This window comes from Hemibagrus wyckioides, linkage group LG18, assembly GCF_019097595.1.
Source record: "Hemibagrus wyckioides isolate EC202008001 linkage group LG18, SWU_Hwy_1.0, whole genome shotgun sequence".
Taxonomy (NCBI): domain Eukaryota; kingdom Metazoa; phylum Chordata; class Actinopteri; order Siluriformes; family Bagridae; genus Hemibagrus; species Hemibagrus wyckioides.
Window position 1 is genome coordinate 6,771,208 of NC_080727.1, and position 16,769 is coordinate 6,787,976.

The 16,769-nt window shown below is 41.1% G+C and overlaps 1 protein-coding gene across 1 annotated transcript in view; it reads right to left on the bottom strand.

The window, feature by feature from the left end:
• ric1 (RIC1 homolog, RAB6A GEF complex partner 1) overlaps window positions 1–16,769 on the bottom strand; it is a 53,208-nt gene that overhangs the window by 31,602 nt on the left and 4,837 nt on the right. Inside the window, exon 2 of the mRNA XM_058414786.1 lies at window positions 11,813–11,920. Within this exon, the coding sequence (XP_058270769.1) occupies window positions 11,813–11,920 (108 nt within the window). The remainder of the gene's footprint in view (window positions 1–11,812; window positions 11,921–16,769) is intronic.

A 16,769-nucleotide genomic window follows, 5' to 3' on the forward strand; every position in this document is an offset into this window, starting at 1 on the left:
ACTCATTTTCAGCCCGGTCTATAAGGTTGCCAGGTTCTGCAGGATGAGCTAGCTTATAAAATTCTTGGCTCAGTTAATAGCTCCATCATCTTACCTAAATCTTCGGTGGAGAATGTAATCTTTCAACAATATCAATTACAGCATAAACAACTAAAGCTGGTTGTTACCACATCCTGAACTCACTGTCTTTTTCGTCTCCGTCACAGAGAATCGAGATTTCCTTCTATTCATTATCTGTACATTTCCCGTGCCGTATGATGACAGACATCCAGACGTCCAAATTGAGCGTGACGACCTGATCTTACACTGAGGGGCATGTCTTGAAATGAGACCTTGTGCTTGAGCGGAGAGCGAGATATAAAAAAAACAAAAAACAAAAAAAAAAAACAAACAAACACAAAGCAACAGGGTTCGATTCCACGAGTCTGTACATGTTCCACAGGCATGCGGGAGACGCCAGACACGTGCATGTGAAAGAAAGTGACATGTTTTCCCTTCAGAATATTTATAGACACATTAACTGTGCTTTATTGGCATACTGATTTCCACTTTTGGAAGCCTAGTCGGTTATAGAGCCTGAGAATGAAGAAAAAGCTGGCAGCAAAATAACCAGATAATGATTTGTAAATAATTAAGAACACCACAAAATGCTCAAACTCTACTGCAATACTCGCTTGATTAGACTGAATCTGATTTCATTTGAGGCTTAAAAGGATCTGAATAAAACCGTGTACACCACAAGACACGGTGTTCTACCTTGTAGTGAGTATTTATACCTGTAGGAATGACACAATAGGAGCAGGTCTGATGTACAGTTTCCTTTGATGAAAGTACGAGCACAGCACTGTGGATTTGTCCTCGCGCATTAAATGCGTACAAACTGCTGACTAATGCATTCGTGCAGAACGAGTGCAGCGTTTCTCAGCAGTAGCGTGAGCGTTCCCCAGGAAGTGCAAGTGTTTGGCTAGAATGTGTCTGAAACAAAGATTTCGAAAATGTTCAGCGCTTGGATGGTCAGGTTACTGCCCGGCATTCGCTCTTAATCAGTGCTGGACATTACTGGACGATTTTTTACGATTAATTCGGTTAAGATGGGAGGGGTAAAAAAGAAACGTTTTACCCGTAAACAGGAAAACCACCGCTATCTTAACCTGATTAACACCTCCTGCTATCTGTGCTACTCCAAAACACTACACCCATCGATTAAAATAAAGAATTAATAATAATTAAAAAACACCACACACACCCAAGATAAACATGAAGGCTCAAATATCACTTCAGGAGATATGGAATAGGTAGGAAAATAAAATATATAAAATGTAATGCTGCATCGCATCCTAACTCACTGGTCAGAATCACATCATTATTGATCTCGTCATGTTCGAACCACACTTTAATCTGTATTTTATTAGCAACTGATGTTTATTTCTTGTGAGCTGTAGAGTCAGTGTTTAAGATTTAACAAACGAACCTGTCTGTATGATTAATGTTAAAGCTAATGCATACACAGCTATGCAGGACAGTAGTACAGTGAAGGACCACAGGATTGAGCTGACCTCTCAATAGCGTTGGCAATTTGCTCTGCGGAAAAAGTCTAGATACCCCAAGTTGTTCAGAAATACTAAAAAATTGTAGCCAAATAGCCAATAGTGTTTTTGTTTTTATTCCAAACTACTTGGTATGAACAGTGCTGTTGCTATTTTGGCACATCTACATTTTCTAAAGCCCATTCTAATAAACAGGAAACACTTTATAAATAATTTTTTTTATAAATAAAACAACTTTTGCAAGAAAAATCCTAAAATCAATTTTGAAAAACAAATTGATTTTTATTTTTTTATAAATGTTTTTGCTTAACATTTTTATTTATTCGTCAAAGTTCAACAGATCTCTGTGCATCTCTCTCCCTCCTCCTTTCTTTTTTTCCATCTCCTTTTCTACAGTTTTACCCTCCTCTCTTCTTTTATTTCTGCCCCATCTCCTCTTTTATAATCTTTGTCCTTCTGTCTTTCCTCTCCTTCTCTCTCTTCCTCCATGTCTACCTGTTCTTTACCCCATGCACTCCCTTTTCCCACTCCCCCTCCTTTCTACCTCCCCGTTTCGTCCTGTTGCTCTCACTCTTTCGTTTGCCATGTCTCTCTCTTTTTCCATGTCAGTCTTTCTTTCGTCAAGTCTCACTCTGTTTTCCTCTCAATCCTTTGCTTTCTTTCTCTCTTAATTCTTTTGCTTTGCCATGTCTTCCTGGCCATCTTTTCTCCCTAACTTTCCTCTCTCACGTCTCCCAGTTCTTCTCCCGCAGACCCACGCAAACCACCATAAGGTAAATTTCAGTGTGAAAAAAGTCTGTGTGGAAACATAACACCTACCATCCAATATTAGAAGTGAAACATTCCAGTCATTTCACAGTCTTACATAACCGAGCGCGCACGTTTCTCTCTCTCTGCCCGAGTCACAGCTTTAACATCCTCCGGTCTCTCGGCAGTCATCGTTCCCGTCCTTCTCTCCGTGCACACAGTTTATTTTTCTTCTCCTGGCTGCACTTTAACATTAATAAAATGGCTTAATACATCCTGGAGGTTTGCGTCACCGCGTGACTTTTCCGTTTGTGTGTAAATTTGTGTGTAAAGGGCACAGGATTTTGGCGTTGGCAGAAAGTTGATCTCGGCAGCTAAAAATACTTTGAAAATATATTTCATAACAAGGGTTGTACTGCACTCTGTTACACTGTGCTGATTAATCGAACAGATTTCAAGGCTGTATCCCAAACCACAAATGGTTGTTAGTAGCACAGATTAGTGCTGAATGGTGAATGTAACCGCTTTCTCCAAAGATGTCTGAAAGTCTGGGGCCTGTCGGCTCTAACTTGTTGAAGCGACGGAGAAAACCTATAATGCTCCAAGACTGCTTCTGGTTTTTTTTTTTAATATTAAACACAAACATTTTGTACAAACAATGAACCAAGTCCTTCTCACTCGAGTCTGAAATACAAGACAAAGCGGGTGTAATATAATTTAATGAGGTGTCTGTGGAAAAAAACCTAAACTCAGTCCTGAACGATTTTTCCTAGTGCAGCATTACGCTCTGTCTCCTGATTGGCCGTGGCTCCTGCCAATCACAATGTAGTGCCTACCTTTTCCACGTCTCTCTGACAATCCTGTAACTCACTCTATATGATGTGTATTTTCTCCTTAGATTCAATAAATCAAACAAAAAAAATAATCCTAGACACTGCAGCTTTAACACAGGTGATTTTTGAGGGCGAGTTTTCCTAAGCATATCATTTTTAACTATTGAACTATTAGAAAACTGAAACTTCAACTCATTTATACTAATCCAATTAACCATTGGTGGTTTCCAGTGGAGGGCCGTCAGGGCCAGCAAGGCCTTCTCTGCTGGCCTAAACAGCAGCGATCTGAATCTCTGACTTGCATTTTAATATATTTTTTCCATGAATGTGTATTAAATTATTCCCAATAGTCTATTCTCTACATTTCATAGCTTTTCTCTCGGTTGCGCTGCTTCCAGTAGTGTATATTTATGATGCTTGGATAAATATGAGTATTTCAGCTAGTATCTGACATCGTGTGTTGCCAGGGTGAAAGAAATCTGCCTTAAGGCTTTCAGAATCAATAGTGCAGGGGCCCGTAGCTTAAAATAAGTGGCAATGAAATTGTTACCTTAACCAATCAGATTTCGAGTTGGCGTCACTGGGGCCATCTAGCAGGCATACGATTATGTCAGCAATTTCCCGTCCTTTGATTGGATAATTGGAGTAGCGAACTGCACAAACTAAATAATATATATATAAAAATATAATCTGCAATCTATTTAAGAGATTATCTTTCTCTAAGAGGTGCTTGCCTTTAGCGAAGGTCAGCCTTTATCTGAGTCTGATCCTCCCGCATTTCACCGCCCTGAGAGCCGTGTGTTTATGTAAGAAGAATGCTTACTCTTACTGATATGCAAGAAACAAACCATCATAACAAAAAAGAGGCTCATGCAGTAAACTGCCTAATTTTTGTGATGACAAAGTGTTTATTTCCTACAAAGCCACCTACACAGCTTTTTCTTTGGCTCCCAAAAAAATATTTTCAGCAGAAATTCTTCTTCTTTCGGGTCTCTGAAGGATACTTATTCATGCTGGTGGAAAGAAAAAAAAAAAAGTAAGCATAAAGTGCCAGATTCTTCTATTTCTCAATGCTGGGTAAAAAAGAAGTGAAACTAATTCAGCTTGCTCATTTAAAGCGAACGCTGAGGCCTGGCACTGTTCACAACACGCAGCATTCTTCCTCTCATAATGGCTTGGCTTTTCAGAACGATCCTGTCTGCTCATTTCAGGGCTACACAATAACAGGATATTATTGATTAGAAATAATTATGTTTTCCTGAAGCGCAGTTGGACCCAGGGAGCTAACAAAAGGAGGACTGTGTGTGAAAGACACGAGAGAAAACGGCACCGGGAACACGAGTGCATGATCTCAACGTTATAAGGTTTTATCCGCCGTTCGTTCTGTACCCACACGCGGCCCTTATAACACTAAAGGTCACAAAAAGGGACGTGGAAACAAAGAAGAGCCTTATTCGCTAAAAACGCAGGGTTCGAGTTAGTCGGCCCATCTGTCCAGCATCGCATAGCAGACTTTACGGGGTAATAAAAATTCCTGACGTCATCGCTGCCACAGCTCCAAGAACAACAGATTTCTGAAAATGGAGGAAATGTGTGTGTCAGGGAGCTGAGGAGTTTGTGGTTAAGTTGGTGTGGTTTGAGTTTTAGCTGTTTATTGCACTTTAAAGTGCAAAACATTACACCCAAAAAATAAATAAACAAAAGGGAAAAAAAATAATAATAATAAAAAAAATCAAAAAAAAAAAAATCACCAAAATCAGAACAAAAAAGGAAAAATAAAATTGAGGAAAAAGGGAGAAACATAACACACAAATAAATAAACAAATAAAATAAAAATAAATAAATAAAAATACTAATACTAATAATAAAAATAAATACAAATAAAAAAGGGCCAAAATCAACATTACAAACCACATTTGCATTAACAGTAACTCTAAACAGAAAGCCTGGGTTTCTTATTAATCATCAAATCACTGGAGCATGAACTGACTGGACAGAAAGCAAGTCTGAGCCCATTTAACTACACCATCTTCTACATGCAAATATTCAGAATATTTTCAATTCAAACAGCTTTTTTTAGTTCATTTTAGATGCCTCATACCGAATGATGCCATTCTTCAGAAAGAACTTTACTAAACCTTTATCTTGGCAACCGATAAGAGTAACGCAGTGTTGAAGGAACGGCAATAAAATGATTCACGTAATAATGCTAATCATTAGTCAATATGAAAGTCTGACTGTTTTCCATCGTTACACCACGTCTTCATGGTGTTAGAACTCATTAGTGTCTTTTACACACACCCAGTCCTCTCGTCTCATTGTACGGTGCACAGGAACGTCTACACAAAATATGACAATAACAGGAAGTGCGGGCATCCTGAGACTGTTCAAGGAGTTTCTCAAGCACCCACTCAACACACACACCCCCTCAATCACACTCATACACCAACCCACATACAGACCCCCTCTACCCAACACACACACACATACAGCGCCAAAGCACCGCCCCCACCACCACTCCCAAGCACCCAGTGTTCTGAGTTTACAGTGTGACCACTGGCTCTACCCCTGGTCAGGCTCTCTCTCTCCCTCTGTCCATTGTAAAAGACGCTATACAAATAAATTGAATTGAAATTGAATTGACCCACACAGAGACCAACAGACCGAAACACACACACACACACACACACACACACCCCCTGTTCCAAACACACAAACACTGACACACCATTGATTATTGTCTCATGATGTTTTGCTACAGGTCAAAGTTGAATCCAGTCACATTGTACTGTTATTCACCTTGTTTCCTGTTCTCACTTATCGAGGTTTACCCGTGCTGCTTCACATTTTGCTTTCACTTGAACAAGCCGTGTATATATATTTTATAATTTTATTATTTTTTTATGTATGTGTATATTATATATATATATATATATTATATATTAAATATATATATATATATATATATATAGATATATATATATATATATATATATATATATATATATATATTTAAATATATATATATTTAAAGGCAAACCTCATAATGGGTTTAACAGATGCTGTTTTATGACCGTGATGACTTTTCCACACTGGACAGGCAAAAAGAAAAAAGAAAAAAAAAAAAAATGCCTGTCTACTCGAAAACACAATCAAAACAACTGGACGGTCTTAGTTGTTGGACTCGACTCATATTTTCTGATCTCAGAGCAGGAAAATGAGAGAAAACCACCTCTCCCTCTCTCTCTCCCTTAACTAGAAATGGTCCCTGAGTTCAGCAAGTTACGTCAAGTCAACATGTAGCATACAATATATATGCAAATATTTGCTGTAGCTCAATGGGTATACAGCCATGTTAGCGTGTTAAACCTACACCACTGACTGCACAAGTCTCTGAGGGGGAAAATATACTGATTACATGACAAAATATGAATGTTTGGAGGCTTTGAAGGTGAATAATGACAATTCAGAGTGACTTCTGTCGCATGCAACTAGTGTACATACAGATGATGCTACTTTGAGTCAACGCATATATTCTATAGGTCACACATCTTCAACTAGTCTTTTTCCTACTCCTTGTTGTGTGTATATACACATACAACGTCCTTCAATTACATAATGCCGCTATATAACACTGCATTCAGTCTTCATGTATATATATTAAAAAAAAAAAAAAAAAAAAGTACCTTTTAGTCCCGCTACTCAGAACATGTTTACAGAAAGAAAAGAAAACTCATCTTCATGCCGAACCTGCAGTACATGAACAATGTGGCCTGTATAACGACGCTGTAAATAAGTTACACAACGGTATACAAAGTTAAGAGGATCCAAATTATAGACGTTGTGCATCTACACAGTAAGATAAGAGCGAAGGAGGATAAAGAGGAGTGTCTCTCTCTCTCTCACACACACACAGGTCTGTATTTAGCACAAGCTTTGATGTCTACTTCCTGCCTCACAACAAAAAAGGATTTTAGCCTTCTTACCTTTTGTATCTTTACAAACTCACGTGTGTGTGTGTGTGTATCAGCTTAACCGTGAGGCGGTGTGGTGAGAGCAGAGGATGTGGCAATTATAACAGTGTGTGTTGGTGGTTAAGTATTTCCTTGGCCACCATTTTCGTGTTACATAAATATTATTTGAAGAGGAGGACTGGCTAAAAATAAGTGTCGGGAAAATGTGTGCGCTTTGGTTTATTTTCAACCAGCAAACCTCTAGAAGCAGCAGGAGGATGTGAAAGGTTACAGCAGACTCAGTTTAGAGGTTTGAATGCGAGTCAACGCAACCAAGAAACCTTTTCTTTTTTAGCCGTCACATGAGATCAGACGTTAGCACGCGCTCACACTGGAAACTCTGATGTGAAAGTAGAGTAGAGCACAGTGTCCAAACCGATGAGTATCACTATCGGTGTCTCTAACGCTCCGCTCTTTGAAGAATACCTCTGGCACAGGGTTTAGGGCTCTGATATTATGCTGCCACGAACGGTTTAGTGCCTCGTATATTTGACGCAAACAATATGGCGGGATTGCTTTATTATCCAGAGCAACTTACATTTATCGCATTTGTACAACTGAGCAGATGAGGGTTAAGGCCCTCACTCAAGGTCAGCAGCGGCACCTCGATGGTCCTGGGATTCAAACTCACAACCTGCTGAATACCTTAACCTACCACTTTGTTATGGCAAGGATTTTGAATGTAACCCTCAGGTTTTTAGTTGCTTTCTGACCAACGTGGAAACCCAACGCTTGCAATGACAACACTGATATCTGAAAATTACACTAGTAAGGAAAAACCTGCTTCCTCCTCAAAGCAACAAAGTAAGACACCGTGTTAAACCTATAACAAGCTCATGACTGTACGCTGACGGATCTAAAGCAAAAACTTGTATCAACAGCATAATTCATGTAGAAGTGAAGTGATAGTAGCTGAAGAGAGATAAGGAAACCTTGTTTCTCAGCAGATTCACTTGATTCTGAAGACATTTAAAGAATATTACAGTAACATGGGGGACTATTCTTGCTGCAGGACCTGTTATATATTTTTGTGTTACTGTACAAGAAATGATACACTGATCAGCCATAACCTTATGACCCACTTTTGCTGCTAAAACAGCCCTGACCCATCGAGGCATAGACTCCACTAGATCCCTGAAGGTATGCTGTGGTATCTGGCGCCAAGATGTTAGCAGCAGATCCTTTAAATCCTGTATGTTGCGAAGTGAGGCCTTCATGGATCGGACTTGTTGTTCCAGAACATCCCACGGATGCTCGATTGGATTGAGATCTGTGAATTTTGAGACCAAGTCAACACCTTAAACCGGTTGTTGTGCTCATCAAACCATTCCTGAACCATTTTTGCTTTGTGGCACGGTGCATTATCCTGCTGAAAGAGGCCACAGCCATCGGGGAATACCGTTTCCATAAAAGATTGTACATGGTCTGCAACAATGCTTAGGTGGATGCTATGTATCAAAGTAACATCCCACATAGATGACAGGATTCCCAGCAGAATCCTATTGCCCAAAGCATGATACTACCTCCTCTGAAAGAAAGAAAGAGAAACGGTATAAAAAGATCTTATTTTTCTGTATTACCACTAATAATAATTCTACAGCACACAGCTGGAAAAATAGCAGCTCTGATCACAGTGTTGACGTCTGGAAATGAGGGATTCGGTTTCTCAAAACAAGAGCAGGTTGGTGTTTCAAGCGCCTGCTCACACTTCTAACACACACGTGACAGAAAAAGCGCATGCTGCTGAAAGCTGAAGCGTACAGCACAGTAGCCTTGATGAGAACGAAACCACTCTTCACCTCCTTTCATTCTCTCTCTCTCAGCCTCTCGCTTACACGCAAAACTGAAAAGCACATTCTGAATAAAGGATATATGCACCTCGACGGCTCTCTGGATGCTTGCAGAACCTCGGTGGATTTTCGAGGTTACCATAGCAACTAGAAGCTTGTAAAATGGCCCACCAACACACGTCAATTCATAAACCTTTTTTTTTTATTTAATAACAGGTCTTGCATGTTCTCATTCTGCTTCAAAATCTTTTCAAATTATTCAGTATGAACGCAGAGATCGTGGCTCGACTGGTCAAATCAGTCCCTGGATATTTTGTCCCCTAGCTTGCTGTTGGATTCGAGCTCGTGAAACAAGCCTGTCGCTCATCACGCATGCCCTACAGCACGTGCACACGGTTACAGAGGAAGTGCCTCCAGGATTATGCAAATTTGCAAACGCAATATCAAGCGCTGCAAAGCATTTCAAAACACTGCAATATAGGAAGGAGCTTAGAATTTTAGCAAGTTGGAAAGTAATTACGTTTGTCTTCACTGGTAGTAGCTCAACAGAAGGGGTGCTACCAGTTTAACACACAAAAGGAAAACATCATGAAATCATTTTCATCAAATTTCTCCTTGTATATCTTCATTAACATGGACACTGTAATTTGCAAAAGTATTCAATTACATACATCCCCATGAGATTTCCCTGAATAACAAATGAGATACAGATATTCCTCCTCTCAGTGCTCGGACTGCAGACTTATCTTCTCTTAGTTTTTTTTTCTTTTATTGATCAAAATGTACTGGAAAGAAAATCCAAAGCTAAAAAAATGCTGCTTGTATAAGTAAACACCCAATATCCAGAAACTCCAGATTATATAACTCCATCTTAATGAGGAAATAACTTGTAATTAGCCATCAACATTAACTCTTGAAACAATCTTTTTTTTTAGTGCAGTCTGCATCAATTGAACAGATCACGGTCATTGGAATTACAGCGATATCCATCCATCCATCCATGCATCCATCCATCTTTTGGAGTCCAGAGGAAATTAATAAGACTGCATCCATCCGTCCATCCATCCATCCATCCATCCATCCATCGGAAATGAATAAGATCCAGTGGAGTGAGCAACTTGATTGTGTAATAAATATTAATGGGTAAACTGTAATAAATGATACGCCTTGAATAACAACCCTAACATGCTAGATGGCTTCCCATGTATGCACTGAATCACGGCGTTTTACTTGCATGGCTGAAATACACCATTTGCCCTCCCATCATGTATAACACACATGCAGTTTGTGTCAAACAAAAATAATGAAAAGAAATAGAAGGGGAAAAAAAAAACAAAAACCCAGACACGATGCGGCTAGCTTTAGCAGAACATTGCGAAAGTTGAAAAATAAACACAAGCAGACTTTTGTAAGAGGTCTTGTCCACTGGATTGTCGTTGGCCAACTTTCATCCAGTGTCAGAGCCTGGTAACTCCACCCCTCTCCCGCCTAAGTAAGCAAAGCTGCGAGTGTTGAGTGCAGGAAGTTTCCAACATTCCACAATTTTTCTGGTTGCATAAAAGCATCATCCAGGTAAATGAAGTGCACTTCTCTTCGTTGGAGTTTTCAGAGTCAACACACACTATTTATACAACAAATTTGGGCAGAATAGTGCACGGATATGTGATTTAAGACACACCACAGCTTTCCACCAGTACCCATTAAAGCAAAGGATAAATACCAGTGATGTAAATTTACCAAACATGAGGTTACAGATTAGAACCTAGAGTAACGCTGAGGTTCTGCTGACCTATATCTAAAGAACAGATTTGTCAAACGGTTCCATTTATATTATTTAAAGTACACAGATGTGTCAGTCATATTTAAATTCAACTATTCTGGTAAATACAGTATCATGTTTCATCACTCCCGCTTCCTCTCTGCAGGTTTCAGTCTCTTTTGCACCTCTTACTTTTAGCGCTCTCTCACTCTCTCAACCTCTCCTCCCCTCTCTCCCACTCGGTCATTATGTCCTGCAATCCTAACACGTCGAGGCATGATTGTTTCAAGTAAGATACGTCGAGCTATATAACCGTTTACACAGTGAGCAGCTCTCAGCTTAATGAAATAACACTCAACGCTCTGAATTAAGTACCAACTCCGAGATCATATCTGATATTCAATCGCACATAACCTCTTACACAAATTTCTTGTATTAGATTACACGGATGCTGCCTCGAAAATAAACTAGAAAGCTTGTGTTACTGAGTAAACTGTTCCGAGAAAGAATTCCACTTCCAAAGTGACATTTCCTGAATCTCACCACTTGCTGCACTACATGCAGCCAGGATGCAGTGTGTGAACTATTTTTAATGGGAATATAAATTAGCTTGAACAGATGCTAAACAACATTTGCAACATCAGGAACATAAAGGGATGCGAAACCGGTGACTAGGCCGAGCAAAACACAGTGCAATGACGTATAAGAGCAACGTAACTAGCACTACAGTCTGAAATTATGCACAATTACGCCGGCTGCATGCCCAATGAAGGTCACATATTGATGTGGTTAATAAATAAAATGTCCCTCTCGTGTATTTATTCCTTTTCGGAACTCACTCTCCATACTTTTCAGCTAAATTATGTAAGTAGTCACATTTAAGCCTAGATCACTCAGGCATTACAGGACTGACCACACATGGAGCATTTCCTGTGCATCATTATCTCTGTTCATCTCATTCTGTTTTTTTTTTAAAAAACCCCAGTGAACATAAACGGAGCAAACGTTCATACATGGGAGCAGCCAGGACAGGCGCTTAAAGACAAACACACAAAGCGGAGACAGGGACCGAAATCACACCGAGATCGGAAGTGAAAGCTGAAATGACTTAAGCACCACTTACCGCCACGGCTATCATGGAGTCGTCTGCCTTCCATTCGGCCTGCTGATAGAAACCGAATTGAGCAGCTGCCTTCTCCGATTCGATATAACTCACTATCAGGACGCTGGGCTGAAGAGAAACAAAGAGAAAGAAGCATTCGAGCTATTAAACCAGTCGGTGCAATTGCTTTCACAAAGGGTTACCTGAATGACCTGAACGTAAAAAATGAGGACTTTAACCAAATGATTTCCTTACAATTTACTTTTGGTTCTCTGTGATCTAGACGCAGGCGACAGCAATACTTCAAGACATTTCTAAGACTGAGGACTTCCGGTTAGCAGGCTTTATACTCCTCAATGCGGCACATTTTGATTCTCAGAAACAAAATGTTTTTAAATGCAGTCCTTTTTTTTGTAAAGCCTTACAAGTGTGATGTTAGAGATGGCACAATGGCTTACTGGTTAGAATGTTTACCTCGCACCTTCAGGGTGCGTGTGATTATTTATTGATTTATTGATTTATTAACCCTGGTTTCTTCCCCGCTGTGATACACAGACACGAGGTGTCCCATGTCTTGTTCCCTGAGCGGTAAAGAAAAAGGATGGATGTTATGGAACATTTTTAATGGAGGTTTAAGAACTGATCTTTATTGATTTGAACGCATTAAAAATCCTATCTTCAGCATAGTCCATAGTCTTGGGCTGGTCTGAGAGGTGTTTTTTTTTATTTTTGCATGTGTAATAAAGCCATCCTGAATGAAGCACTTCACTGTAGTGTTTATAAACTGATCAGTCGTTTCCTCAAATCAGCATAGTGCAACTTAAACATCTCCAAGTAATGGTTTTTCTGACCCTTGATGAATTTGAGAGAGGTGTGAAGTTTTTCTCAAACAGTTTTAAGAAACGCTGGCTGCGGAAAAAAAAAAGTAAAGACTGAGAAGCCCTATCCTAGACCTGCTCCAACAGACTGACAGATTTTTGGAGGGGAGATGAGAGTACACAACGGAGGGTTTAGAAAGGAAACGCATGCAGGAAAGTAAACAAGCGTTGCATGTTTGCTCCTAAGTAGCAGCTAGATGCACAGTGTGTTTACAGGAGGGTGGGGGGTGAGTGAGACATGGGTGCAAATTTGTCAAGTACAGGTTGAGGAAAGAGTCGGGGATAAATACTGCTGTAGAGAAAGAAAAAGAATGGCTCGAGGAACATTAATGAAAGATTACTCTCCAGGAACAGTTCAGATGGAGTGAGAGTGTGTGTGTGCGTGTGTGTTAGAGAGACAGACAGAGAGATATTGAGGAATCTGATATAAAAAAAAAGGACCAAAAAAAAGCACTGATCCTGGGTCAGTTCAGCAGGAGTGTGAAACAGAACACTGATCCAGGGTCAGTTCAGCAGGAGTGTGAAACAGAACACTGATCCAGGGTCAGTTCAGCAGGAGTGTGAAACAGAACACTGATCCAGGGTCAGTTCAGCAGGAGTGTGAAACAGAACACTGATCCAGGGTCAGTTCAGCAGGAGTGTGAAACAGAACACTGATCCAGGGTCAGTTCAGCAGGAGTGTGAAACAGAACACTGATCCAGGGTCAGTTCAGCAGGAGTGTGAAACAGAACACTGATCCAGGGTCAGTTCAGCAGGAGTGTGAAACAGAACACTGATCCAGGGTCAGTTCAGCAGGAGTGTGAAACAGAACACTGATCCAGGGTCAGTTCAGCAGGAGTGTGAAACAGAACACTGATCCAGGGTCAGTTCAGCAGGAGTGTGAAACAGAACACTGATCCAGGGTCAGTTCAGCAGGAGTGTGACAGAGCCCTGATCCTGGGTCAGTTCAGCAGGAGTGTGACACAGAACACTGATCCAGGGTCAGTTCAGCAGGAGTGTGACAGAGCCCTGATCCTGGGTCAGTTCAGCAGGAGTGTGACACAGAACACTGATCCAGGGTCAGTTCAGCAGGAGTGTGACACAGAACACTGATCCAGGGTCAGTTCAGCAGGAGTGTGACACAGAGCCCTGATCCAGGGTCAGTTCAGCAGGAGTGTGACAGAGCCCTGATCCAGGGTCAGTTCAGCAGGAGTGTGACAGAGCCCTGATCCAGGGTCAGTTCAGCAGGAGTGTGACAGAGCCCTGATCCAGGGTCAGTTCAGCAGGAGTGTGACAGAGCCCTGATCCAGGGTCAGTTCAGCAGGAGTGTGACAGAGCCCTGATCCAGGGTCAGTTCAGCAGGAGTGTGACAGAGCCCTGATCCAGGGTCAGTTCAGCAGGAGTGTGACAGAGCCCTGATCCAGGGTCAGTTCAGCAGGAGTGTGACAGAGCCCTGATCCAGGGTCAGTTCAGCAGGAGTGTGAAACAGAACACTGATCCAGGGTCAGTTCAGCAGGAGTGTGAAACAGAACACTGATCCTGGGTCAGTTCAGCAGGAGTGTGAAACAGAACACTGATCCTGGGTCAGTTCAGCAGGAGTGTGAAACAGAACACTGATCCTGGGTCAGTTTGACTATAACAGAGCAGATGTATCAGATACCCAAAAAAGAGACCTGATGTAGGATCAGCTCAACATGAGACACATTAAGAGAGTGTACTTAACACATCCCACACAACCCCAGCTGCCCAGATTAACTGGATTCACTTAGCTCAAAGATTGTGTGTTTGCAAGAGAAAGAAAGAAAAGTTAAAGACGAGTTAAAGAGAGCGAGAGAGAGAGAGATGCAATAAAACGTTCTGCATCTAAGCAGTCAGCATTATCAGAAGCACATTATTCCTGGAGCAGATGATCAAAATGAGGAAGCGTGAATAGCAGCAAGTTCCAACTGGATGAGGATGAGCATGATCACAAACCGCACTGTCATTATCAGAAATTGTCTGTGATCAGCACTGTAATGCTGTAAGGTTAAAGGCATTTCTGTACACAAACAAATTCACTGATTTAATATTGCTAATATTTTCTAACAATCGCTTCAGGGGGTCACAAGCTGCTGTAAAAAAATTTTGTAAGCAAGCTCACAAAAAGGGAAACTGATGCTTAGAAAAAAAAAAAAGTGCATTGCATTAAGTAACCATGGCAACCATGATGAACTGAGCAGAGATGGAGAGTGGACAGAAAACAAAATACGGCACGTGATTTGCTTGGGTGCGTGTCTGATGGAATGACTAAAAGGAGAGAGCAGTGTGGCCCGTATGTGTGGAATAAAACTGCACAAGTAAACAAGCACGTATACTCTGAGGAATGTTTCGCACAGGCAAAGAAATTCTTTCTGTGGACTTCCTGTTCCTCTCCCTGACTGACCAATCAGGAACAACAAAGGAGGGCAGAAAAAGGAAGTGCGCTTAGGTATTTTCTACGGGACCCGAGTCAACAAAATAAGGCCGGTATTCTTCTCTCAGACCATCTGAGACATTTACTGACTTAAAAAGGAAAGGTTTCTTTGGGAAAATAAAGTGAAATATGTAGCCGCTTAGACAGACTGCCAGACACTGCTTCAGAATACATCCAGTGTGTACAGCAGGATAGCAGGCAGATCATTTGCAAAAATTTCCATTTCATGCCAGAGCAGAAGGCAATCACATGTGATGTACAATAAACACACTGGGCATGAGACAGAATTACTTGTCTACATAAACAACAATGCAAAATACACCGATCAGGCATAACATTATGACCACCGGCCTAATATTGTGTTGGTCCACCATTTGCTGCCAAAACAGCCCAGACCCATCGAGGCCTGGACTCCACTAGATCCCTGAGGGTAGTATGGTGCTATCTGGCTCCAAGATGTTAGCCTTTATGGATCGGACTTGTTTGTCCAGCACATCCCGCAGATGCTTGATTGGCTTGAGATCTGGGGAATTTGGAGGCCATGGGAACACCTCAATCTCATCTCCATAGAAGGGTGTACATGGTCTACAACAATGCTTAGGTAGGCGGTACGTGTCAAAGTAACATCCACATGGACAGCAGGACACAAGGTTTTTCCAGCAGAACATTGCCCAACGCATGACACTGCCTCCGCCGGCTTGCCTTCTTCCCATAGTGCATCCCGATGCCATGTGTTCCCCAGTAAGCGACACGTATACACCCGTCCATCCACGTAACGTAAAAGCTCAAATCCTTACGCTTGCCCATTCTTCCTGCTTCTAACACATCAACTTTGAGGACAAAACGTTCACTTGCTACCTAATATATCCCCCCCACTAACATGTGTCATGATGAGGAGATAATCAGTCTTATTCACTTCACCGCTCACTGCTCATAATGTTATGGCTGATCAGTCTATACTAAATATATATATACTAAAATATAATATATTGAAACGGTTTAAAATCAAGGCCTGGGTGCTGACCTTAACCAAAAAATTATTCCGACATCATGCATATTAATTTTAGTAGGATATTATAAAATGCAGCTGATGTCCTTTGGCTGCTCCCTGTTTGGAGTCGCATTAGAGGTTCATCCAATCTACATATTTTAAGTGTTATAGGTTTTATGCTGGATGACATTCCTGAGGTCGCTGCGCAGAAATCGAACCCGGACTAGCGTGGGAACCTGCCGCTGGACCAACAGGGACACTACGAGATATTATAAGTCCTGATCTTTATCATCATACAACACAACGCGATTCTTTGTGTCGATATGTTCTTTGTGAAGTCCGAATCGGGATATGTCTCCCATCGTGACTTTAATTCAGCGCATCATAGCCTTTCATTCGGGACAACATGCCACACTGAAAAGATAAACCACGCCTAGGGTTAGTTACGTCACGTTACCCTTTTCATTCAAAAGAAAGATCGGCGCGCACTATTTAAGGATTACATCTTGGATTAGTGCCAAAGGCGAACACAATTAACCCATTCGAAATAAACTAGTGCGCACTGTTTAGCAAAGAAAATCGATTGGGCATTGAAAGAACGAAACAGAATATGCACGCGGTACTGCTTTTGATTTGCGGCATGCTGAAAAGCTTTGAAAGCAATTTCTCTTTTGCTT